The sequence below is a fragment of the Scatophagus argus genome, chromosome 4 (assembly GCF_020382885.2).
Source record: "Scatophagus argus isolate fScaArg1 chromosome 4, fScaArg1.pri, whole genome shotgun sequence".
In the NCBI taxonomy this organism is placed as follows: domain Eukaryota; kingdom Metazoa; phylum Chordata; class Actinopteri; family Scatophagidae; genus Scatophagus; species Scatophagus argus.
This window is the reverse complement of record NC_058496.1, coordinates 2316557-2342586: the sequence shown is the minus strand read 5'-3', so window position 1 is coordinate 2342586 and position 26030 is coordinate 2316557. Positions and strand designations below refer to the sequence as shown.

At 42.2% G+C, this 26030-nt stretch overlaps 1 protein-coding gene across 10 annotated transcripts in view; it reads left to right on the top strand.

The window, feature by feature from the left end:
* The window catches only part of mvb12bb (multivesicular body subunit 12Bb), a 41224-nt gene that overhangs the window by 4378 nt on the left and 10816 nt on the right, over positions 1-26030 (top strand). For 4 of the 10 annotated variants that reach the window (XM_046386798.1, XM_046386800.1, XM_046386795.1 and 1 more), the window contains exons 3-7: positions 3247-3342; positions 5142-5232; positions 6281-6410; positions 6535-6645; positions 19662-19723. In XM_046386798.1, coding sequence (XP_046242754.1) covers positions 3247-3342; positions 5142-5232; positions 6281-6410; positions 6535-6645; positions 19662-19723 — 490 coding nt within the window. Of the gene's footprint in view, positions 1-3246; positions 3343-5141; positions 5233-6280; positions 6411-6534; positions 6646-13162; positions 17948-19661; positions 19724-20111; positions 20294-26030 lie in introns of those variants that run through there. The other 6 variants (XM_046386801.1, XM_046386796.1, XM_046386799.1 and 3 more) reach the window with 4 other exon arrangements.

The following is a 26030-nucleotide window of genomic DNA, read 5'->3' as shown; positions in this document are numbered from 1 at the left end:
TTGATCAGATTCATGTTTGTGGGAAAAGTGTGGTTCCGCTCCATTTCTTCACTACGATCATTTTAGATGATATATTTCAGTCTGTGGTAGTTTTCCTTAGTAAAATAAAAAAAAAACCCACATTCTTCAAGGTAATAAAATATCAAAATCCCAGCTATGAATAGAAAGTCAAGCACCGGTTAGCCTTTGAGATAAGATTCAAGGCCTTTTAGACTCTGAAGCACTATCTCAGATGCATTTGTCCCCACTTCAGCAACATCTTTTGAACATCGCTATGTGGTCTTTTCATCTGCAGACTTGAAAAACAAACAAAAATATCAGCGTTCAGCATCAGTGTACTAATGCAGCAGGATATTACGCTCCTATTGATTTTTTTCCCCCACCCTTTCATACTACTTTTAGAATTCCTCCTTAATACCCACTGCGTACCATACTTACCATACTTCTTATACTTCAGATCAAAGGGCTGATTAACTCTTTTGCTCTCTGATACGATGCGCTCACATCTCTGAACTTGAGCAGGTTGTTCCAACACAAGAGAGCGCAGGCCCAGATCAAACACTGCTCCGCTGGGATCAGGAGCTTTGCTGAAGCACCAGCAGCCACCCAAACATCAAACGCCACGAGGAGACGCACACACGCACTCGCTCTGTTTCAAGGGCTGCAAAGGGGATATGTGCGTAACTCCGATTCACCTGAGCAGCATTTGACATGTCACGCTCATCAACTCATTACTGAAAATTTATTTGAAGAAGCCTAGCAGTAGCTTATTATCAGTTATGATGCCTGGGTTTACAAACCCAAGAGCCGCTTCTCTGTTTTTGAGGAAGTATCTCCTCTTTAAGGCATAGTTAGAAGATAAGATAGATGCAGCTCTCATGTCTGTGTGCTAAGTCTGGAGTTAAGGCCAGAAGGTGCTTAGCTTGGGAAAGCTAGCTCTCTTTAAACTTTAAAAAACACCACAGATCTATAGCTCACTAGCTGTCTCGTTGTTTCTTCTTTGTTTAGTTCAAACACAAACAGAAATGTAAAAATGACTTCTTGTCTTGTCGTCACCTTGATGTTACTGCATAGCTTGGCAAACAATTTTTACATTTTTATTTTTATTTTTTTTTAACAAATGAGATGCAGTTTGTTAAAGAAAGCGAGCTTGCTGGCAGGCATTTTCATTCTGGAAAGAGTGAAGTTATCCGTTTCCCCTGGATGGCAGTCAGTGGCTAAGCAATGCTAAGCTAATCACCCATCAGCTCCCATGTTAGCTCAGTGCTTTGTGCACAGTCCTCTTTCTCCCATCAGCAAATGAGCCAATAAGATGAACGTAACACATAATGTCAGGGCGTCTTCAACAATAACTGCTGCAGAAGTAATATAGTCAGGCTTCAGTTTATCTATTTTATTAAGTTTTTCTTTTCAGTTTCTCTGTTCTCCTTTGAAGAGGCTGGTTTGTTCCCTGTACGTCTCTTATGTCTTCTCCACCTGGCTTCACTCCCCAGAGATTTTTCATTGTATGCCTTTAAATCTTTTCACTCACAGCTGTGCCTCTCAGCGCCTCATAGTAACTTGCTGGTGGTGTCTGTCTCCAGAGATCCTTCATAGGAGAATTCAGCAACCCCCCTCCCCCCCAAAAGACTTGTTTCACAGGTGGGCTTTCAGATCACTGTAAGCTTTAGATTTTAGGAAGTGGCAGTTCAATCTGTCATTGCGTTTTAAATCAAATGATACAACCACATTTCAATATCAGAGCTACGGCGTCTCTTATCACACATGCTTCTCATTGAAGTCTGTGTAATGATGGAGCCGTTGCGGTGGCAGACTTGAAAGTATTAGAGAAGAGCCATCGCAAGTTTCCGCATGCCTTCTGTGCCGTGGCTCAGCGGTTGGCGTTTCACATTCAGGATGCGTCGCATCCTTGCTGCCGGCGGCTGTGGCAGGATGATGCCTGAGGTGCCTCCTTGGAGGACCGTGCCCTCGTTACTCCTCAGCTTGACTTTGGGTTTCACAAAGCGAGCCCTTTGTTTACGCTGACAGGATCCGCTGGCTACTGACCTGGAAAAAGTGGCCAAGACGGGTTGTCTTGTAAAGAAGAGGGAGGCGGGTGATGTATAGGCTCCTTCTGGGACCTTTCACGGAAGTGCTGTTGGAGACGCCCTGCAATCCCTCTCTCCGCTCCTTCCGTGCTCTTTCTCTCTCTCTCATCCCACTATCTATCTCTGTTCCCCGGTCTAGTCTCCGCTCTCATCCCATCTAGTCAGTGGTGGTTTTTCATGAATCTCCCTGTGCCATGTTTCCCCCACCCAGTCACCGAGGTCATTCCTCATTATTGTCAGGGGGGTAATGTGTGTGGGTGGGTGCAGAGATCTATGACTTCTTCATTTGAATGAACCTCATTAGATTGACTCTTCTTTGTAAAGGATCCCTTTAGAAAATAACTCTGGCAGTTATTTAGGTGATTCTCACATGATAGCCAATGGAACATGACGCTTCAGCCAAGCATATTTGCTGGGACGATGGAAGAGTCTCTGTGATGCAGTCTGCAGGTTATACTTTTGCTTTATCATTCTGCCCTGCATACCTACATTTACATAGCAATGCAATGTTGGGCCTTGAGCTCGACTTGTCGTGCCTACATGCTGTCAATATGATGCAATCTGTTATTTTTACTGACTCTGCTGATCGTTTACTGCTATGCAAGCTGCAAGGACAAGCTGCTTAAGTCTTTGAATTTAGACTTATTTGGGCATACACATGATACTGCTTTAAATCCTGTGTAATTTATTCTTAGAAGGCTTGTCTCATTAAACAATGGAACAATACACACTGAGGGGTAGAGCAGTGTTTCAGGTGCCTGTGCCGTGTTATCAGTTTACCTGTGTCTTGCTCAGGGGATACTACAGTAGGGTTTGTTTTTTTTTTTTGTTTTTTTTTTTAAAAACATACTTACCCCAAATATAATCCCTGCTTTCCCACAGAAGCACACTGAAGTTTGGTTTCCTTATTAAAGCAGACCCTTGTCAGGGCATCTTTAATCAGCCCGGTCCCAAGGGATGATATTTTTAGCCACCTTTTTGGAGGCTAAGACTCCTTTACCCACGCAGAGCACTAATGAGATGGAGCGCTAGTGTTGGCAAGCGTTAATTAAGGCTAGTATGCAAGGGAAGAGGCAAAAGCAACACGCTCATGGCATACATACATTAACTTTATCCCACCTCCTGCATGTTTTTTTTTCTCTCTCTTTTTTTCACGTAGGTTGCACAAACAACAGATGGCTTCGACGCCGACCTGTGGAAGGACGGCTTATTCAAATCCAAGGTCACTCGCTTCCTCTGTTTCACCAGAAAAGCTGTAAGTGTGAATGTAAACTTCTGTCTATGCATCCCTGCACTCATCTGCAGCACCTTCCTTTTGGTTTGCCGGCAGTTATTAGCTCTGCCTCCTGAATATCTTTGTGCACTTTGCACTTTGATCAAGTGAACGTCCCGTTTAAAAAGGCCAGCGTTGGCAGTGCAGTTTTTGAACTTTTACATAAAATGAATTTGCATGCATATTCCAGATGAATAACACCTCGGTGAGATATTTTTCATGTTGTCGGTCCTCCTGAGGATGTTATTTATGTTTATTCATGAAACAACAATGAGCTGTATTTTAACTATTCCAATTTATTCAATCAACAGCGTCCCTGTAGAGAAAATGGTTACCAGCCGGTGGTTCTTGAAAGCTGATTCACATATAATTGGGAATGCAAAAATACTCCTTTTTATATAAGAAATTACTCCACAAAAAGCACTTTCAGCATGGTTGTGCTATATAAAGAGCTCCAGAGATGAGCAGCTTTGATTCCCCTGTGGCTGAAATGATCTTTGCGTGTTTCTCATAATGCTGTTTTGGACTCGTCTGCTGCCTGCAGCCCACAGCTGATGTGTTGTTGCATGGCTGTCAGCTGCTCCGTGGCCATAAATACACCTGCTTACATCTCTGGCATTATCAACCTGTCTAACCTCAGCTCATGCAGTTTACTATTGGCTGTCTGTTAATTGTCTCCGTGGGCTGCAGGTACATAATACAGACAGCTTTGTAAACAAATCTACATTGTTGTTGTTGTTATTATTTGCACCATTTTAGGGCTTAATCATTTTTTTTCTTGTGTTTTGTTTTACTGTATGTCCTCTAAAAGCCAGGTAACTTGACAGCGGCTGCCTCATGCCTGAGTTCAATCTGCTCCTCAGTTTAGTATATAGCATACAAATAGCCTTCCCCTAGTTCCTGTATATTATCTTAAAATGCGTGTCCACATTGTTCTAAAGATTTCTGACACAAATAAAACATGACAGAGCCATCAACAAAGGCTATTTTGTCTGCCAGTCATTGGAGCTCCCACTGTAATTGTCTATGACAAAAACAGATTCTGTAAAATTAGCCCCTGAATTACGTGGGGGGAAGTAAATAGTTTGTGATTTATCATGCTCTACGATGGAGGTAGAAAGCCCCCTTTGTCAGGCCCTGATGGAAGAAATCTCTCTAGCAAAAAAGGGGGAAAAACACAAAAGAAAGGTTCCATGCATAGTAATAACATTCGTCCATATTCCTCCTTAAGTCAGTATAAAAACTATGAATAAAAAATGTGTCTAATGGTAATGACTGTCGGGCAACAGTAGCAGTGAAATCCAGCATTTTCGGACGCATCAAGTCACGCCTGGCTCGTCCCACTCTCGTCCACCGCTGTGTATTATTGCAATTTATTATGGCAAAAAATGAAAATGTAATGGGAGGCAGGGAAGAGTCATGCTTGAAAATGTCAACTACACAGTCCCTGATTGTTTTTAACCAGTCCCATTCTGCTGATTAGACTGCCTACTCTTGTCTCCCATCATCCCGCAGCTTCTCGCCAAAAGGTTGAGAATGATTAGAAGTTCACAGATGCATTTTCTCTTTGTAAAAAGAGAGAGCTATTAGAGAGTAATTACTTCAGCTATTTTGTCAACTCTTCCCTTTAGAGACTTACTGGGCTTTTAGTAAATCATTGACTCTTATTATCTTTACTCTTTCCTCTCCTGAGGAAAGAAAATCAAAAAGACCAACCTTTTTTTTCCTAGCTCTCTGTCCTTTTTTAAAAATTAAATTTGCATACTTTTTGTGTCTTTCAGGGGCCTGACGTTGTTGTGGACATGAAGGTGATTGACATTAAGGACGCGCTGCCAGAGGGCTTCACACCTGTGGAAGAAACAATGGACACCAGTAAGTAAACAGTCAATACCGACTAGACTCGCTCTCCTCCTCCTCCTCCTCCTCCTCCTCCTCCTCCTCGTCCTCCCTCTCTTTTTTTTTCCACTCTCTGACCAGCTTAGGTCCTCAGGGGCAGCTTTGCTTGAGATAGTGAATGCTTTATGGGTGCAGGTTAGCTTAATTTATGGCAGACTGTGGGAATAAAATAAACATTTTGCCCTGGAGGTACAAGAGAAGAGAATCATGAGTCATTGTTTATCTCAGCTGGAGCTGTGCTTTTCTTTATGAGGGGCTTATTTATTTATGTATTTATTTGGGGAGAGGACGAGTGGATGGGGGTTATCTAATATTAATGAAATGCATTCCCCAATGCTTTAGTGTGTTTTGAGTGCTGTGTATTCCCCCTTACTATCCATGCCTTGGAAATGTAATAATATTTTGGTGTGGGGAGTGAGGACAGCTTGTTTATTATTTTTATTATCATTGCATTTACACTGCACTTTCTAGTGTTGCAGGGGAAATAAATGAGCAGGGCTCAGATGTAATATAGGAAAGCATGGCAGTGTTTTTTTTTCTTTTTCTTGAATGAAGAAAAGAGATTATGTTTTGTTTTGTTTGGCTATGTTGTAATTTAATGTTTTATTACTTTATGTGAATCCATGTTTAATGTATACATGTGACATTATGTATGAGTTTCTATCTAGAATATCTGGTTTAAATCCCTGTTGTGCACTAAAGCTGATGGAGGATTCACTTGCTTCTGTCATTTTACGGACTAAAATGATAAAAATGATAATAACGCGTGTGGATTTTGTGGCTTTGCTCTGTCCAGGCATTTTCCCTTTGAGCACAGCAACTCACCCAGAAACTGATATTAGCTCATCTCTTATTCTGAGGCTGCTAATGACTACATAGTAAAATATATGTGGGATGTGTGAATATCAGTTTCTCCTAGAGGTTCGAAATGCCTGTAGATTTTTTTTTTAGCTTGGTTCTCAGAGATGACAGAATTGGATCGCCAATTCCTGTCTGACTCCCTCGTGTGTACCTGACTCATCAGAGGAAGCTGCCATGAGGAAGAGGAGGCTCTGCGTGAAAATCAGCCCTCGTGCGGCTGCAGAGACGGCTTTATATGACATCCAGATCGTTGCGAAGTCCAAGTACCATCTTGTTAACTACACCTGTATAGGGTGAGCTCTTTGGCGCTGGAAATAAATGAATCCATGATCTTCTGTCAGTCACCATACTTTCTCATTTGCTTGAACTGAACTAAGTGGACCCCTTTCTGCATGTCTGCTCTTCATCTTTGCACAGGGACATAAACAGCATGGGAGTATGGTATCGAACTGGAGATGTTCCTCAGCATCAGCCGTCACAGGAAACGTCCAACACAGTTGTCAGTGATGCTCCATCCAGCACAGCAAGGTGACATCACACCCACAGTCTTCAGCAGGGTCTCTTCAGGGTTAAAGTGCAAACAGACAAGTAGATTTTCCAGGTGGCTTTAGTGTTTCAACCACGTTGCTAATGCTAACAGCCTGAGCATTTGATTCTCTTGTTTTCTGGCTGCTAGCGTCAGTTAATGCTAACATATGTTCACATGGTTACAGCTCAGGGTGTGGTGTGTGTGTGTGTGTGTGTGGGGGGGGGGGGTCTTGTTCATTTCTTTCATCCTGTTATAATAACAATAACAACAAAAAAAACTTGTAAGCCGTATCCTATCGTCATGCAAATATAACCTGACATATTGAAAATATATAATACGTTATATATAAAAAAAGTTTATATTAATTTATGGAGATATCATGTACACAAATGTGACTACAAAGCCCCCGAGGGCAGTTGTGCACTGATTAATCTGAGCTTAACGCTCACCGAACTGTATTGATTGGCCCACCCTGTTTCGTAAAGGCCCGCCTAATTAAAAATGTCTGGCTACGCCACTGCCCCCCTCCCCCCGCCTGTACAAGGCAGCCTCCCGCAACTTCTGTCTGCGTTCTTGGTAGGGCAAAACATTTGTAGGGGAAACACTTCACACTCGCTTTTCATTTATTTCACTGTTTGTGATGTTTGGACAAAATTGGCAGACAGAACAGCATAGTGAAAGTGAGACTTATAGGGAACCAATATAAATGGGGTGTCAGTTTTGTGTATCCATTGCACTGTGCAATCAATATTTACTTCATAATGATAAGTTTTTTTTTTTTTGTAATTATCTTTTTATTTGGAAAAAGACCACAATTAAACTTACAGCTTTTCGACATTTTACATAGCACACTCTGCCCATTTTCCTTGTTTTAGTCCTATACATATGTAATAAAAAGAAAATTTAAAAAGAAAGAAAGAAAAAAGAAAAAGAAAACATCCAGATGTCGCAGTTTTCCAGTGTCAAGACTCAGTCCTTAAATGCCTTACAGTCCGTATATTTAAGATGACACTGCTCATCCGTATTCACCCACTTATTTCAAAAAACAGTAACTATATACAATTGAACTGAAGGGAGTTTACATTTTTACATTCTTCTCAACTATAGAGGGAAAGTTGTTAAAACCGGGTGTTATACAAAGTTATACAAAATCTGTTCTCGTTGGGGTTACAAAATCAATCCATTTTTGCCAAATTTGGTAGAATTTATCTTTTTGAGCCCTCAGAGAGTAAGTCAATTTTTCCATCTTAAATATTTCTAAGGTTACCCCATACCAATCGTGTATGGTAGGCGGAGTTGTAGTTCGCCACCTTCTGGTGATTGATTTTTTACTCGCCGCCAAAAGGGCCTGGAGTAGCTTCATATCCCTCCTCTGTTTCAAACACACTATATGGCCCAAATAAAGTGACTCTATGTCCATGGGTAGATAAATTTTGAATACTGTGCACAATATTTTATAGATACCCTTCCAATATGAACTCAGCTTAGGACATTCCCAGAATATGTGTGAGTGGTTTGCCTCCCTTGACCCACACTTTCTCCAACAGATTGAACCTTCATTATTGTATCTTTCCTGGTGGGGGGTCTTAAAAAATCTTACTATATTTTTCCAGCAGTGTTCCCTCCACTCCATAGAGTTAGTTGAGGACCACTGAAAGCTGCATATTTCCCCCCACGCCTCCTCCGAAATTTCTATTCCTGCTTCCTTTTCCCATTTTTCCTTAATGTACAAGGTATTTTCATTTTTAATCAGAAACAGAGCATTATACAATTTTGAGATTGATTTGGAGGGAACCGAATCGAGGGCCGACCTTAAAATCCTGAAGAATTCCGACTCTGTTTTTGAGAAGTCAGTAGGCCTGCACTTCTGGTTGAAATAATGTCGCAGCTGAAGGTACCTGAAGAAATCCCCCTGTTCTAGGCCATGTTTGTCTCGCAAGTATTGGAAACTCTGTATTGCGTTTTTGTGTGTGAATGAAAGGTAGGTTGTAAGGCCTTTCTGTATCCAGGACTTAAATCTTTTATCCCCTCTATTGGGGATAAATTCTGTATCATAAGCACACCATCTAAAGAGCCTGAGCATGTTGTGAATTTCGCTTGTTTTAACCACTTTTTGCCAAATCTTTAACGTAAGATTAATCCAGGGGTTATTTCTCTCTTCCAATTGGGCTATCAAGCCTCTATCTACGATTACAGCCTGTAGAGGTAAATCTAAACTAATTTCAGATTCTAGTTCCTTCCATCTAGCTTTATACTCACTATTGCACCAATATAGTAGAGGGGTTAGCTGTGCAGCATAAAAATATTTCTTTAAACAAGGAAGTGCCATTCCTCCTTTCTCTTTTCTCAATTGTAGAACGTTAAATCGAATTCTGGGCTTTTTACCTTGCCAAATAAACCTAGATATCCATTTATCCCACTCCCTAAACTGATTGTCATTTATTTCCACTGGTAAAGTCCGAAAGATATATAAAAGTTTTGGGAGAGTGTTCATTTTAATTGCGCTAATCCTCGAGTTTAGATTTAGAAAAGGGATAAGATTCCATCGGTGCAGGTCTGATTTTATTTTCAACGATAATGGTCCATAATTTGCTTGAGACAATTTTGAAAGGTCTTTTGTTACCATTATTCCTAGATATTTTAATGATTCTGCTCCCCAGTCCAGGTTATATTTGTCTTGCATGCTCTTTGGTGCCGTGAAGTTCAAAGTCATGACCTGTGTCTTTAATATGTTGAGCTTATATCCTGATAGATTCCCATACTCGTTCAACAGTGACATCAAACCCGAGAAGGACCTCTCCGGTTGCCCCAAAAGAACCAAAACATCATCTGCAAAAAGCATTGCCCTCTGTTCAATTCCCGCCACCTCAACGCCTCCAATAGTGTCACTCTGTCTAATTAATTGTCCTAAGGGTTCTATAAATAAGGCAAAAAGGAGGGGGGATATTGGGCAACCCTGCCTCGTTCCCCTCTCCAAAGTAAAAGAGTCAGAAAGATCCCCGTTAACTTTAATTCTTGCCGTAGGCTTATCATAAAGGGTCTGAATAACTCTTATAAATCTCTCCTGAAAGCCAAATTTTGCCAAAACCTTATATAGAAACAGCCATCTAACCGAGTCAAAGGCTTTCTCTGCGTCTAGACCTACAATTACTGCTGGTGTCTTGTCTTTCTTTATCTGTTCTAGTATATGTAGAGTTCTTCTTATGTTGTCCAGAGTCTGTCTATGTCGAATGAATCCTGTCTGATCTAGATGAATGAGATCAGGTAAGAGTATTTCTAGCCTGCGTGCTAAGATTGATGTAAACAACTTGTAGTCTACGTTGAGAACACTGACAGGCCGGTAGTTACCACATTCTTGTTTGTCTTTTTGCTCTTTTGGAATGACTGATATAATTGCCTCCCTCCAAGAGGGTGGAAGTTCTCCTTGTTGTAGGATCTGGTTAAATGTGTTAAGTAGTAATGGTGTTAGTTGTGGCTTCAAGGCCTTATACCACTCTGAAGTGAAGCCGTCAGTGCCTGGAGACTTACCGGCTTTCAATTTGGAGATGGCTAAATTTAATTCTTTTACAGAAATTGGTTGGGTAAGACTGTCATTTTGTAAACTACTGAGTTTGGGTAGTCGTAATGAACTCAAAAATGTATCTATTTGAATTTCATCTGAGGCCCGGGGTTGAGAATACAGCTCCTTGTAAAATATTTCAAAGCTCTCTTGAATTTTCTCTATTGTATTTTCAACTATTTTTGTTTTTGGATTCTTTATTTTGTAAATTGTATTTTCCATTTGTTGCTTCCTTAGCCTATATGCTAGCAGTTTTGCTGATTTACTTCCTGCCTCATAATTCTTTTGTTTCAAGAAGACCCACTTTTTTTGAGTTTCTAGTGTAAATATTTCGTCAATTTCGCTTTGGAGTTTTTTAATTTCCTGTTTCAAATTGGGGTTTATTTTATTACTGTCAGCTAGTTGTAGCTTCTTTAATTTCTCCTGTAGGTCTGATAATTTCTGTCCTTTAATTTTCTTCATATGTGAAGTAATAGAGATAATTTTCCCCCTCATTACAGCCTTCAATGCATCCCAAAGAATTGCTGATGATACTTCTCCTGTGTCGTTCAAGTCTAGATATTCTCTAATGTCTTCCTTTAATTTCTCCAATAGTTTTGAGTCATTGAGTATATTTGAATTCAGCTTCCATACAGTTTTCCTTTTTTTCCTTCCTAGCGCTAATGACATAGAGATAGGGCTATGGTCTGAGAGGTCAATTGTTGCTATGTTACAATCCCTGATCCTAAATTTCTCAGAGCTGAAGACGAAGAAGTAATCCAGCCTTGCGTAAACTGAGTGCGGGTGGGAATAGTGTGTATAATCTCTACTAGTCGGGTGAAATTCTCTCCATACGTCTATTATGCCCAACTCCCTCATCAATGCTTTCAGCTTCCTAGTCAGAGGCTGGTTTTGTGTAATTGATCTTGAGGAATCTAGTGCTGGGTTCAACCTGATGTTAAAATCCCCCCCGCATATTATCACTCCCTGGGAGTTAACCATTAAGTCAAAAACCCGTCTGTATAGTAACCAGTCACTTCCTGGAGGGGCATAGACATTCAGTAAAGTTATTAAAGATCCCTCTATTCTCCCAGTGATCTTAATATATCTTCCCCCCTCATCCACAGTCTCTGATATGTGTTCATAAGCAAGTACATTCGATATAAGGATAGCCACCCCTCTCTTGTGTCCTGCCTTAAATGACGCAGAGAATACCTGTCTAAAACCCATCCTTTGTAGTTTTGCATGTTCTGATTGACTCATATGTGTTTCCTGAAGGAAGGCTATCTGTGCTTTCTCTTTTTTCAATTTTGACAGAATCTTACTTCTCTTAATTGGATTCAGAACCCCATTCACATTAAAAGAAATTATTTTCACTAGTCCACTTTGCATTATGTCATTAGAGATGTATAATACTTGCTCTTCCTCTCCATATAAATAGTAGGTGATCCCTTCTTAACAGAATAACAGTAAAACAAACCAAAACAAAAACCTTGAACTTTTTCAACAAGGAACATTTTAAATTTTGTCCATACTTCCAGCCTTGAGGCTCTTTCACTCACCAGCCTCTGTTTTGAGGGATAACCTTTCTTCCCTAACTGGGTTAGAGGGCCCTCCGCTGTTTCAACAGCCACAACCAAACCTCTTCAGTGTCTCGACATCCCTCATAATGAATACAATTGTTTCGTCTAAATTGTTAATTTGTTAATGTTCAATTTTTACCTGCTCCGGAGTCAATATACCGTACCAATTATTTTGCTTCAAGTTAGTCTTTATCCTCTGTGTGATCGCGTCTAAACGCCTGCAGCTTCTCTCTGTATCCTGATGCTCCACTGGCTCGCTTCGCGCGTCGCGTCCTCGCCGGTGACCATGACCACCGCTGGATCCTCTCGAGGAGGGACGCCGGCTGCGGGATAACTTTTACCGGTAATCCGCGGTCTGCCAGATCCGACGTCGCCTCTTCCACCGAGTTGTAGGTCTTAGTCTCGTCCTCATAGTGGACTCTCAGCCGGGCCGGGTACAAGGTCTGGAACTTAATGCCTTTGTCTTTCAAAACCCTCCGTGTCTCTGCATATTCTCTTCGCTTGGTCAGAATAAACGGTGCATAATCGTGGTCGAGGTTGATTTTGCAGTTTCTCCACATAAACCCTTTCTTTTGCCATGCTCGCTTAAGCACATCTTCTTTCGTTCGGAAGCTGAGGAATTTAACAAGGATCGACCTGGGTTGGGCTCCCGCCGGTGGTTGCGGTGCCAATGCACGATGGGCTCTCTCTATCTGTAGATCCTTCGACTCGGGTATGTCGAGGTTCTCTTTAAGCAGCTTATCCACGAAGGGGATCATTGCTCTGGGCCCGTCCTCCACACCTTCGGGTACCCCGTATATCCTCACATTTTCCCTCCGTGTGCGCCCCTCCTGGTCCGCTAGCTTCATTTGGAGCTGCTCATGTAGCGTTAGCATTTCTGCTAGTACCTCCTCTGTATTTTGCAATCTGTCTTCGTTCTCCATGATCCTTGCTTCGGCTTCGACCAGCCTCGAATTAAACTTTGTCATTTCCTCTCTGATATCTTCAAGTTGTTTTTTGTTGTCTTGTCTAAAGTCGCGTATCTCTCTGAGGATGAGGGTCAGGTTCGCCGAGTCGCCCCCCCCTCCCTTGCTATCGCCACCATGGTTCGCCGAGTGTGAGCTATCGTCAGCATCCTCGCGTTGCTGCCCTTTGTTGCTTTTTTCAGAGTCCAAAGCAGGTTTTTTGCCCTTGATTTTAGACGTCATCCTCGCCCCTTATGTTCCATACAATGACCACAAGTCAATTATTATATTACTTCGATTTTGGGGCAAATTTCAATTTCTTTTGTCGAGAGCGCTTTCCCTATGCCACCATCTCGTTGGTGACCCGGAAGTCCCCATAATGATAAGTTTAAGTCAAAAAAGTTTGTTTCCTCTTTGACTTGCTCCTTGCTTTCTTTTGTATCACGCTCAGTGTGCTGTTGAGCCGTTTCTTTGCTATATGTACAGCGATGAAGACACGAACAATTGATCAATGTGCCGTAAAGGTTGTGGCTGGACGACGAGGTAGCGAGGGTGGACCAGAGAGACGGGCTAACTAGACAGGATCCCCTGAACAAGAACATGAGTTCAATGAGGGCTAAACTCCTGCTATTTGAGGTGTGTCCCGGGAGGCAGAGGCAGGTCGCTCCTCTGACTGCGGCGGTGACAGGAGTGTTGTACTGTGCAGAAAAAGAGAAGGAGATGTAGCCTGGAGAGCGAGCGACAGCTGCAGAGGAAGGGAGGAGAGCTCCAAGATCTCCGCCATGCTGGAGTGTGTGTGTCTGTGTGTGTCCTCTTCTGTTCATGCTGCTCAGGCTTCCTCCGCCTCAGGCCTCGGACTGAACGGTGCAACCCTTTGTACCGCGTCCAGATCAAACAGCTCAATTATTTATCTCAACGAAGAACTGGGGATTTCCACAGCAAATTGTAAATAAACAGCCGAGGCTCGCTCGGTGTGGCGGCGCTGCGGAGAGGCGCTTGGCACAGGGCGATGATGGCTTTGCCAGCTTGAAGTGCTATGCTTTGCCATCCTGCACTGGGCTGAGTAAAAGCCACTTAAAAGCCACTACAGGCCAGAGCGGTGGATGCCAGCAGGCGTATTCAAAACAGAGCTCCTGTTCACACGGCCACTCAGCGGGACGGGAACAATAAAATGGACGGGCGTGCATTCAAAAACCCGAGTTCAAAGTGGGGTTTTGTGAATTGTCCATATTTTGGAAGCGGATGGTCAATAATCTTTGATGTGTTGAAGTGATGGTGGGCACTCAGGCTCATGTGCGCGCCTTCACAACTCTTACCGGTAATCCTCCGTTCTTTTGAAGCCCACTTTCAAGTTGGTGAGGCTGGAATAAATTGCACCTCGGAGCGACTCTCACCTCCCCCCTCCTGATGCCTGCTGAGATCACAGGCTGCTGTTTTTGTATTAACATTAAAATTCATTCCACAGTCAGAGAGTCTTCTTTTGAGAGTATTTCCATCCATAATGCACTGACACATGAGGACGGCATGTTGGGCAATTTAGACGGCGGCACTTCCTCCTTCCTGTGTAGTTACATGCACTTTAGACAAGCATACATACAGCTGTAAATATTTCTGCAGTTTCTTGAAAGTCACAGCTTAGACAGTTTGACACGGTGATTTATAAACAGCTCTTCAGCACTCGCTGATTGCTTAAATAAGAGCAGTACTACAGTGAAAGTGTCTGTGTAGTATCGGCCCACTATACTTTATTCATATTCAGCAAGAGAAAATTCTCCTCCATGCCTCCTTCGGGCTATCTATAACAACTTTATGGCCTTTGGAGAATAGCACCTCTTAAATTTAAGTGCTCTTTACAGTCAGTGGAAAAGATGTTTTAAATACAGTCAATAATGTGTAAATTTTTAATGACCCTTATAATTTTGAAAGCTGCAGTGATCCCTCTCAAATGTTAAGTTGCCTCAGGCAGGGAGAGCTTGTTAAGAGTTGTGTACAAACGTAAACTGCAAACCAGGTTTTCTTTCAGCAGGGCCGAGCTGCAGGGTGTTGCATCATGGGATGCGCACAGCTGTTGCATCAAGCCACCGTGCTGCATTTCAATTCTTTTGGTATTGTTCTGTCAGCTGAGAACAGGGTGTCTGCAGCTCCTGAAAAGCTCTGAGTTCAGTTTTCTCAAAAAAACTGTTAGCTGTGATGTCACATATAAAATGTTTTTGCGTTTGATTGTGCGTACATAAAATCTAGCTGATGTTCCCCTCCCGTTCATTTCCTTTCGCTCCCGGCGGCAAACTTACGGCTGTTTTCCGTCAGCCCTGTCCCCAGCGCTCGCTAACACACACAGTTTTGTCCAGCCGTTGGACCGTCCTCTCACCCCTCAACCTGCAGTGATCAGCTGCCTGCTTCTGCTGGCTGTGTGTGTTGTATTTATTTCACATGAAACTTTTCAAAAACTTTTTGCTGCACTGTAGTTTTTTTATTAAAGAAAACCCAGAAGTTCCTGTTCCCCCTACTAACCACAGTAGTCAGAAAGCTCATGGTCTCATAAATGGGCAAAGCTCTTAGCAAAAACAAAGAAATATGGTTGCTGCTAAAAAACAAATTCCTTAAAAATAACTGCTTTTTTTATTAATCAGATATTCGTTTTGTGTCAAAAAGTTGCAAAAACTTCTAGTAAACACAAGCAAAAGCAGACGTCTTTGCATAGTTTTGTTTTGTCCACCCAAAAATACAAAACTCAAGATTCATCCACTCAAGTGATGAATCGTATGTTAAGATTGTTTACAGGTAATTTTTTCTTTACTCAATCGACTAATTGATCAGCTGCTCTAAAAGTAATGAATCATTTCCATCCACTGCGGGTAAAAGTTAATTATATCATGAAGGATTTCTTGTTATGTATTGCTGCAAAGAAATGGAAAAAATGATATAAAAATAAGAATTCAATTCCATATCATCAGTCGAGCTTTTCCATCATGCTTTCATTGCTGGTTGTGAAATGAGTATTTATAAATTGAATTCTCTGTGGTATTAAAAAGTCTTTGATTTAACTCGGTGAACACTGCAGAAACCCTGTGAAAAGTAACCTCAGAAATTAGCAAAGCAATAATTATGCCCTCAGTTTAAAAGTTTCATCGGCTCAGGCGGGATGAAGGATAAACACTGACCCTAAAATTTCTTATTGGCCCAGGCTGTCGCACCATATTGAGCCACTAAAACTGTTAGGGTGCAGGCATCCTAACCAGTCTGCACATGCCTCTGACCCTCGTGTGTTTAGTGTCTCTTTATCGAGTTTGTCTAAAGCGTTTCAGTGCTGTTCTGTTTTGATTCATAGCTGCAGCTTGATGTCAGCCACTTCGGCTTGTTCTCTGTCAAGACAGACCGTATCAGCCACTCCCTGACTTTATAATGTGAAAAACCTGCACCATCCGGTCGCTCTTTTAATATGTCCAGTAAAGCATCCCCCTCCTTCCCTCTCGCTGCCATTTGTTCTCCTGATAAAACTGTCATTGCTGAGGCTGATATCTGACCTCTACAGTGACTGCTAGCATAAATTAGCCTTGCCCTAATATTGCAATTTCTTTCGCTTCACTCAGAATCAAGGTTTTTGACATTTCTCTTAGAATAATAGGCTATTGTACACACGGACACTTTTTAAATCAAACTGCACAAGCGATAAAAATGTCAAGGCCAAGTATCTCTTTTTTTTGCATCGCATGCTGTAGTTTGCTTTTCGTATGAAGCCTAGAGAGTCATCAGTGTCAGAATTGGCACGCATATCAATACGTTTTGGATTGCACTGTCGTCTACCTGTGACACTCCACGCATTGCTGCAGCTCTGCAGGAGCATCGTATCAGCTTTCATTGCTCGCTGGTTAACCATGACTTCCCACTGCACACGACTCATGAAGGAAAGAGACGCCATGACTGTCACTGTGTCTGCCTGACATATCTCCCATCTGAAGTGCCAAAGAACAATCGCTCCCCCGCTCAATCTCACTCATTACTTTGTTCACCAAAGTTACAAAAAGTAGCGGAGATCAAGCGAAGGGATGCCAGGAATGATCGAGTGATCGGCTAAGATCTGATGGGCTCAGACTGTTCGGTGATTTGCCGCCATATTCAGAGAGATCCTCTTTTCAATACCTGACACCGGGCTTAAAGGAGGATAATGATGGGTGAGGAAGAGGCTCCCACAAAGCAGCACTGTTGGCACATAGAGGAAGGTGTGGAGATGTTGTCAGGGGAAGGGCTGGATGTGTGTCAAAACAAGAGCTTCCAGCTCTCTGTATCGCAGCTCTGGCTCTTCAGTGATATTACTCTCATCCTCATCTTACCTCTCCACTGACTTGTCTGTCCCCCCTGTCTCTCCCACTTTCTCCTCTACTCAGTTTTTTCTTTTTTTTTTAAAGACCGACAACTCTTTTCTTTATTCCACACGGAACAACTTAAAGAACACTGTACAACAAAATCTGTTGAACTGTAATTCATGTCGTTGTGGTTTGCTTTGCCACACTAATGCAATTTTAACTTACAGGAACATAAGACTCTTGATCTGCGTCGTAATTGCGTAAATCTTTCAGGCCGTGTTCCCGGTTTTGCCGTAATTTGATGAGGAGCTAAGCTGTAATTGAATATTCAAATTAGGAATATGTGTCAATATGGCTCTCCTTGCCTGAAATGAGGATTAATTGTTGTCAAAACTCCAGTGGCCGACATAATATGAGCCCCAACACTGCTGTTGATTAGCAAATGCACTTGCCATGTTTTTGTTTTAGGAATTAGTTGTCTAATTGATTTGCCATATGTTACCATCTCCAGTGCACCTAAAATTGTATTTAGAAATCACCAATTTGGATTGAGACAGTTTTGTGTTTCAGACAGATGGGAAAACCAACCCTGGAGGTTGCCTGTAGAAAAGCATTTCGTGAGCAGCCTTGGGATTTTAACTACCGCTGCCTCTTTTTTCAGATACACAGATAAATGGTCTAACTTAAAGGAACGGTTTGCCCCAAAATTGAAATTCTGTCATTCTGTCATCACCTTCATGCTGATGGAAAGTCGAGTGAAGTTTGAGTCCATGAAACATTTCTGGACATTCACAGCAAAACAGCATTGCACCATTTTGGTGAACAACTGAAAAAGCAGAGGTCTTGTTTTAAGAAAAATTAAAAAAATCAGCTCCAAGTGTCCAAGCACAATCCAAGTCTCCAGGACCCCAGAGATCCCAAATTGATTTGAAAAGATTTTATTTACACCCTTTTAAGCCGAAATCATCACTGTAGCGGCTAAGCTAAAAGTGTTAGCATGCACCCTGTGTGAAGTGGTTGCACAACTTCAAATGCACTTACATGCAACACTAGAGGAGGTTTGATGTAAGCTTCTCTCTGTAGCAAGTACACGCTGAGGTTTGAGATCGCAAATTCTGCTTGATCTTGTTGGTCTTGTAAAGCATCTATGCTTGATTTTTTAGCTTAGCGGCTACACTGAAGTTTTGAACTTCAGTAACGTCTTCAGTCAAGTTCGGGGCTTCCAGAGACTTGGATTTCATCATCATGGAGGTGATTAGATGATGTTGAAGGATGAATTTTCATTTTTTGGTGAACTCCTTTGTTTCCTCTGACTACTGATTCAACAGCACAAACACAGATGCCCTAAAAAGACATTTAAGCCATTTCCCCCACTTTTATCAGTCCACTGGGTGTCTCTGTGCTTTGAAAGATGTGTACATTTCTTCCTCAGCAGTGGAATCAACCTTTGAAAGGTAAAAGAAGTCTGCGTTGAATATGGCAATCGTTCCCGCAAGATTGATGCCAACCTTTTAAAAATTCACCATTGGCCTGGATTTAACATGGCCAAATGCTGATGTAAATGAGGATGAGAAAAGTCGACCCTTTCATTGCAAATAAATCTGAGTTGCAGGCTTCAGCTCATAAATACCACAGCCTGTCAGAAGTCTTGTTTTATTGCTCTTGATGGAAATTATTGCATTTATTTATCTCATCCAAAGAGATAAGGCTTTGAATGCCGCAACTCATGCATAGCACCCTCGGAATATGCAGATCTGCCTTTAAATTTTAGGAATCTTGATTTTTACACCCCTCCCGCATGGAAGAATGATTATGTTATCCATAAACAGACCAAATACAGAACATGATACACTAACTTCACACCTGCTCACCCCCCAAAATCTGTCTTGTCTTTTTAAAATGCGGCGTTGTCCTCGTCTACCTCGTCCTTTGTCTTACGCAGCAGACTCATACAGCTCTAATCAAAGCGATTGCCTTTTTAATGATATCGCCAACTACTTTGCATTATCATTATAAGATCATTTGTTTCATAATGCCATCCTGCAGCTCATTTTACCTTCAGAGCATGTCATGTTATGCAGGTCTCTTGAAGCCCCCCACCCCCTAAACCCCCACCCGCCGCTTGCTGTGGATTTATCGATCCGTAGGGGTGAGTCACAGGCTGTGATTCATGATAGCTTGATTGATGAGGATTTCAATCTTATATGGTTTGTTAACTTCAACTGCCCGCAAAGTGCATTCTGTGCTGTTTTCTGTAATACAAGGCCATGAAAGTGGAAAAAAACACAGACTTCCCCCTGAATAATGGAATCTCTCAGTTCCTCCAGAATTAACAAGATCCTGCTCCAAACCTCCTGTTAAAGGTCTGTTCGAGCCCCTGGGCAGGCGAGGCACGCTTTAACTTTTACCACATTTCTCCTCTTCAGGCTCGTCCTGTTATTTCAGGACTCTGGTTTTTCCCTTCAGACAGATAAAAAGCCCTTGTGGATGGAGGGACTTCCCACGCTTCCACACATTATATTTTAATGTCTGTCTGTCTGCAATTGTCCAATACAAAGTGTGCATACATCTTGTATGTTTTTAACACGATGGTCAGTAAAGAAGCATTGATCAGTTGAGAGAACATTGTTGGTTTGTTTCTTTCAGCAGGAGGACCACGAGCAGGCCGGACTACGAGCACCAGAGCAGTGGGAGCTACACCATGACAGGTAAATGGTCTCACACTTGACGTGTATACAACTCTCAATGGACAGTTGGGGGAATTTGGCTGAGATGCATTAGATCTCCTTCTTAGGCAACTTACTGCAACAAAAATCAGTTTTAGATGCTTTTTCTGTACACTGAGTGTCTTCCTTCATTCCCTCCTGCACGTAAAAGTGTCTCCTCTGGTAGTTGATCTGCAAACACTCTCTGACTAGATCTCCTCACTGATGGATACTGTACAGAGCTCTGCTTATCTGGGCGAACGTGACTTCCCAGAGGAGCTTCGGCATTACACTCAAGAGAACATTTAACAGCTGTCAAAGATGATTCATCACATGCCATGCTTACTTATGTACCGCGCATGCACTGGACCAATTCCCCTCTCTTTGTCAGGGACAAACCCGACTACAGCACAATGCTGCGGGAGGAGAAAGGCTAATTCGTTAGGAAGCAGAGCTAAGCCATGACAGCCTCAGAAGCGGCCGAGACGCTCCGGTCTCGAGGAGAGTCTGATCCAGCCGAGGAAGTGAATGAGGCAGGCAGGTTTTTATCCAGCTGGAGAGAGACACCATGTGGTGAGGATTCCTCCTGCTGCTCAGGCAGTGGCACACCCAGCCATGTTACACCCTGAAATAAGCACATAATGCAACTGCACCACTATGTTGAAATTTAAAAAAAAGAAAAAAGAAATCTTTAAATTTCATTTTTCTTTACGCTGCCATCCAAAAATGAAAAGCAAAGTGTGTAACTGACAAAGGAATGATTAACACGTCATAGTGTTGGTATGACAGTCACATTATAAGTTAGTCAAGACAGCAGTGCAAAGTGTGGCCCTGGAGGAGCAGACATTAACACACAGCTGAGTGCTTTGTGGCGCTGGGTGTGCGACTCGTCCACCGGGACAGAGTTTGAGTGACAGTGAAGAACATGCACATACTGTACAGTCGGCTGCCAGCAGTCATCATTTATCTGCAGGAAACTGTCCTTTGCAGCTGTACACACTCCCTCTTTTCTTCCACCTTTACGTGTCCCTTGATGAGCTGTACAGATCGTAAAGAGGATAATGGAGTTAGCCTGAGACGGTTCTTGGCTTTATTTCTCGAGACTCCTTGCGGCACCACACTGTGAATGTGAGAGAACGCAACTTCCCTTCATTAACAATGTGATAGCCTGCAGACCGAGTGTGAGGTCGTAGCCGACAGCCTATTTGTGTTAATTGTTAGCAGTGGTAGCTCTGGTGCATGTGTGTGTGTGTGTGTGTGTGTGTGTGTGTGTGTGTGTGTGTGTGTTTGTGTGTGGGCTGACAGCTGGCCAGGTTCGAGTTGGTCTAAAACCATGTGCGCTCTGTCAGGGTTGTACAGGCGCCTTCTTTAGGATTGATGAATTGCCTGCTTTCTTGATTAAACCCTCCGTCACTTCCCAACAAAACAAAAAGCCCAACACACACACACGCACACACACACACGCAAAAAGGGAGAGGGAGAGTTGAGGGGAGGAGAGGTAACATGTCTGGGAAATCTGTCATCTGCAGTCACATCATGTACAGATGTGATGTGCAGGCGCTTTGACATTTATTACCAGAATATTAAAAACTAATTCACATTTATTTTGCAGCCTTCTTTCACTTGACAGTTCAAGCTCATTTGAAAAGTTATCAAGTTTTCATCGCGGCTCCAGCCTTTTGCTTTTCTTCACCTCGTTGCTTTGATCCACGCCAAAGTCCTTTGCCAATTAGGTCTGTTATTCATACATTGACAGAAAAGCAGGATATTTAAAAGGTAATTAAACTTGAATTGGTGAAATGTGTCCAAAAAGTATATGTTTGATAAAAATAAATGTAAAGGTGTTTGGGATGGGGGTGGGGATCTCTGAAATGTGTGACATTCAGTCTCTCTCCATTACCTGCCAGAACAACATATAGTATTCAGCAGGCATCCACCTGATAAAAAGGTAAATGTAATAAAAAGTAATACATTTACATATCTATTGCATTAATCAAAAATAAATCCTGACATTGGCCCTGATCTAACGTAATATGGAGAGCAATTATTTCCCTATCCATTAGAGGAACTTCAATTAACAGACACCAGACAGTTCATCCTTCAGAGGAGGAGGAGGAGGAAAAAAAAATAGGAGGCGCAAAATTAACTTGGTTTTGCAAAATATCTTGGCAGGGTGACAGTGATTTTTGATTTTCAGGAAACAATATGAGAATTCTTATTAAACTATGTGCATCTGCTTTTAATTTGCTGCAAATAATTGGAAAATGCAATGGAGCTTTCCAATTAAAGCTCCACTTTATGCTGTTTAATAATACCCTCATAATATTATAGCTTATGAAATGACAGGTGAGTTGGTGTATGAATAAAACATAAAGCCCCGTAATAAGAGACAGGAGGAAAAAAAAAAAAAAAAAACGAGACAGTTGTTGGGGGCTTTTAAATGCTCGACATAATTTGCATATATTAATCTCCTCTTTTCAGCCTTATCAAGTATTCCACTGTATTTGAAGTTAAAATAGTCGTGACAGGCAGGGGTACGCTTCGTTTTTCCAAGGATTTATTACTTGTATAATTCTGGATCTTTAATAAGCCAATATGACTGATCCTCTGAGTTCTGTGGAATTTGGTTAATTGTTCCAGATGGTGCTCACTGATTATGCAAAATTACTTTCTTTCTCCTCCCTTTCCCCCCCCCCCCCCCCCCCACCCCCCAACTACACCATTTCTTGATTGACTAACATGGAGAAAAAAGATTATTTTTGGCGCAGCACTTTCATTAAGAGGGTTCTCATCAGGTTTCAAACAAAAGTTCCATCTTATCTCCCTGTGTAGTTCTGGGCGAGGCTGCGCAGAGAGGGAGGAGATCTGCCTCCTCTTATCTCAAACCGTGATGGATCTCAAACTGCTTCTGCACCGCTGGGGTTATATTTTAGAATAACACAATTCTTTAGGCTGAGGGATTAAAAAACACAACCCCTGGATAGTGACACAAAAGTTATTATTAGAGCACGCCGTTCTCTTTCTTCTCTTTTCTCCTCTTCTTTCTCTCAGCAGAGGTGGATGAAAATGCTAAGCAGCAGGGTTGGTCCTCCACTCGCAGCTCCGTCCACAGCTCGCTAACGTTCTGTTTTGCATCAGCTAAACTGAGCTGAATGAATCATTTATGGAAGTGTTATGGGGGAGTATAGGGCAGATTTACTGCCGAGCTTTTACTTTAGATGGAATGGGATTTCTATGAAACCGATCTTGATGTCTGAAGTGATGCCAAAGCTTACATCAAGACATGAAAGGAACGCTCTTAAAACCCACGTTTTGCTTCTTAATTCCCCCGGTCAGCAAAAGGCGAAACAGAAAGAGAGAGAGAGAGAGAGTGTGGAGGGGGGTTCAGCAGGGCAAACAGTATTTACACCTAAACACACATGCATACACACACTCGACTCCCACTTTACTACTCCCAGCAGCTAATGGTATAAAGGAGCGTTGAATTCCTTCTTAATAATTTGATGGCTTGTAAATTACACTGTGTTTAAATTTGCCTTAATTCAAATTTAGCTTTGAGCTCTTCATGTATTTTCCATACTGAAATAGCAGCACGTTTGTGGGTGAATACTGCACAGCTGAATTAATCAACCAGCCAATAATCACAGCAGCGTACATGAACAGAAGCCTGTGCTGGAAAAGACTGCTGATAGCACGTCTGTAATTCAGGGTTGAATTCTGGACTCAACACGGTCTTTGTTTCATTGTGGACAAAATAGTTTGGACAGTTTTTTCATGGGAAAAGTTAAACTAGACACATTTGTCCATTTTTTGTGTTAGTCTTTTCAGAAAACAACATTTTAACAAAAATCAAAAGTGGTCTGTGCTGGAGCCCGACTGACACACTCACACACAGGTTTTGGAGTTTTAAAAAATTCCTTTATTGATTTATTGGCTAATATATATACATTATATATACATTTTCTACAATGATCACTGAGAGATTTGCAACAAACATGTGTGATGTAGGTAGAATTAAAACTTTATTAACTTTAAATGACATCAGTGCACTGTAATAGGAATCTTCACTGGGAATTGACTAATTATAAATTACACCAACAGGGCTCAACAATAAGGAGGGCCCACTTGCCTGGGGCATGTATAATGCCACGTCGGGCTAGTAGATCTTGCAAAATTGGGTAAGTAATTAAAAAAAAGAAAACTGAAACAGTTTTATCCAGTGCTGATGACAGAGGAAGCAGGAGTGAGCACATGCTCAGTATCGTTCAGGCACTTGGGAGAAAATGGCGGCTGGTAAAAACGTTTATGAGGTGAGGCGCAAACCAACATTTCAATTATCCAGGATACAAGATTTTAGTTGGGTGGCATTAAGGACCTGGGGTGTGATTTTCATCTGAAAATCAGACATCAGAATCACTGTGGTCTCATTTGTGACAGAAATACCTTCAAACTGTGACCAAAACATAGTATGAAAATGAGTGGACTGGGTTTATCTCCTCAGTCAGACAGCGCTCTTAAAAGGTAAAGCACTCTTTCAGTAAAATCCTGTTTGATTTTCAGGCTATTGACATGTCAAAAATCCTACCACACTATCCAGGTTATTTCCAAAAGGTGATCGATCCTTGCGTGATGGTGCCATTAAATATTTGGGGATCAATCCTGAACGACTCGTAATGGAACTTCGGACTGGAGCCTTGAGGCCCTTGGGCATTTTTGGACCTTTATTACAGTCAAATAAGAGACTTTAAATGGCTTTGCATTTGCAGGCCAGACTGGACTCTGGAGTCTCATCCCTCATTGCTTTCTATCCATCCCTGAGATAGAAGCAGTGCTCCATTAGTTTCAGTGTCCAGACGTGGACAGTCTCAATGGATGGGCCTGTCACGGCTCCCTCATTTGCCCCATGTACAGCAGGGTTTGTTATCACACATCTAATTAGAACTTGATAAAAAATATTTCACAAAAATCCAGTCATTAAATATAGTTTAAGGAGATTTATGGTCAAATATGCCTTAAAGATCTTTTAATGGCTCTGCTGACTTGTTAAGTTTGTAATTAATGATCTTCTAATACATACTGTGGTGTGATTTAGAAAGCACAATGAGATTCTGGAAATGAAGTCGTTTTGGAAAAGGGCATCTGGGGCTCCCACAAGCTATATTAAATAGTTCTGCTTTGCTTAGAGCCATGAAGTCTGCTGTGAAAAAAGTTCAAACACATCTTTCCATAAATGAGGCCATTTTTATGTGAGGGTGCGTGATTATGGAACAGTCGCTTTGTCATTTCAAAACAGCCAACGAGTGTGTACAGAGAAGTCCTGGGCTCCTCTCCAGCGGCTCGTTTTTAAAGTATAACAGCTTCATTTAAGTGAAGTAATCCACAAACACTGAAACTAATAAGCAAATGCATACGCATCAAACTGTAAAAGCATTATACTAATAACAGTTTCATCAGGAGAGTAATGGCGTCCTTATTAGCATAATTAATGACAAATGGCAGCGCAGCATTGGTGGATTGGTTCTAGGGGATGATAAATTGGTGGATGCCCAGGTTAGTGGCTGCCAAGGAGGCCTCTTTGGCTGTCATCCCTCCTGCTTCCACCCTGGCACAGTTCATTACTCACCGTGTGAGATGCCACTTTACATTGCCTGGTACTGTGAGCATGGAGAACTTAATAATGCCACCCATAGCCACACTGGGCCTGCTGCTTTACCCACAGTCCAGAGGGCAAGTAGCTCAGCAAGGGCTTGGGGTTGGGAGGAACAGGCCGAACTGGGAATCGTCCGATCAAAACATCACGCGTCAGTCGCCACTCGAGGGGAGCCGGGGCCATATGACCCAGTCTCCGGTGCTGGTGAGTGTTTCTTGTTAGGATTTCTGGGGCTCACCACATCCCTCGCATCATTACGGGTTAGTTTGCCCACAGAACCGCTAATTAAGAGGGGATTTGTGTAATTGTGCCTTCTGCTGCGTCCCATCCGGCACATGCAATTTACTGTCAGCCCGCTGCCAGCTTTTACACTTGTCCAGAGAGGCGTACCCCATTTATACACACATTCTGCTGCACATTTACCAGAAGCCACAGCTGGGGATCAATGCCAGTGCCATGGCGATGCCTTAGAAGAAACTGTGCTGCTGATTAAAGTCTGATTGTCCGTTTAATTTCATGAGAGCTTTCAGTAGCTCGCCAGCGAAAAGGACCGTCCCTTTAAAAATGGCCGTTTTGTAGTAAATCACTGAGGACTTTTGGTCCTTCCTTACATTAAATAGCTCTTAGATGTGTAACATACACAGTGGCCGTATTGGAGAA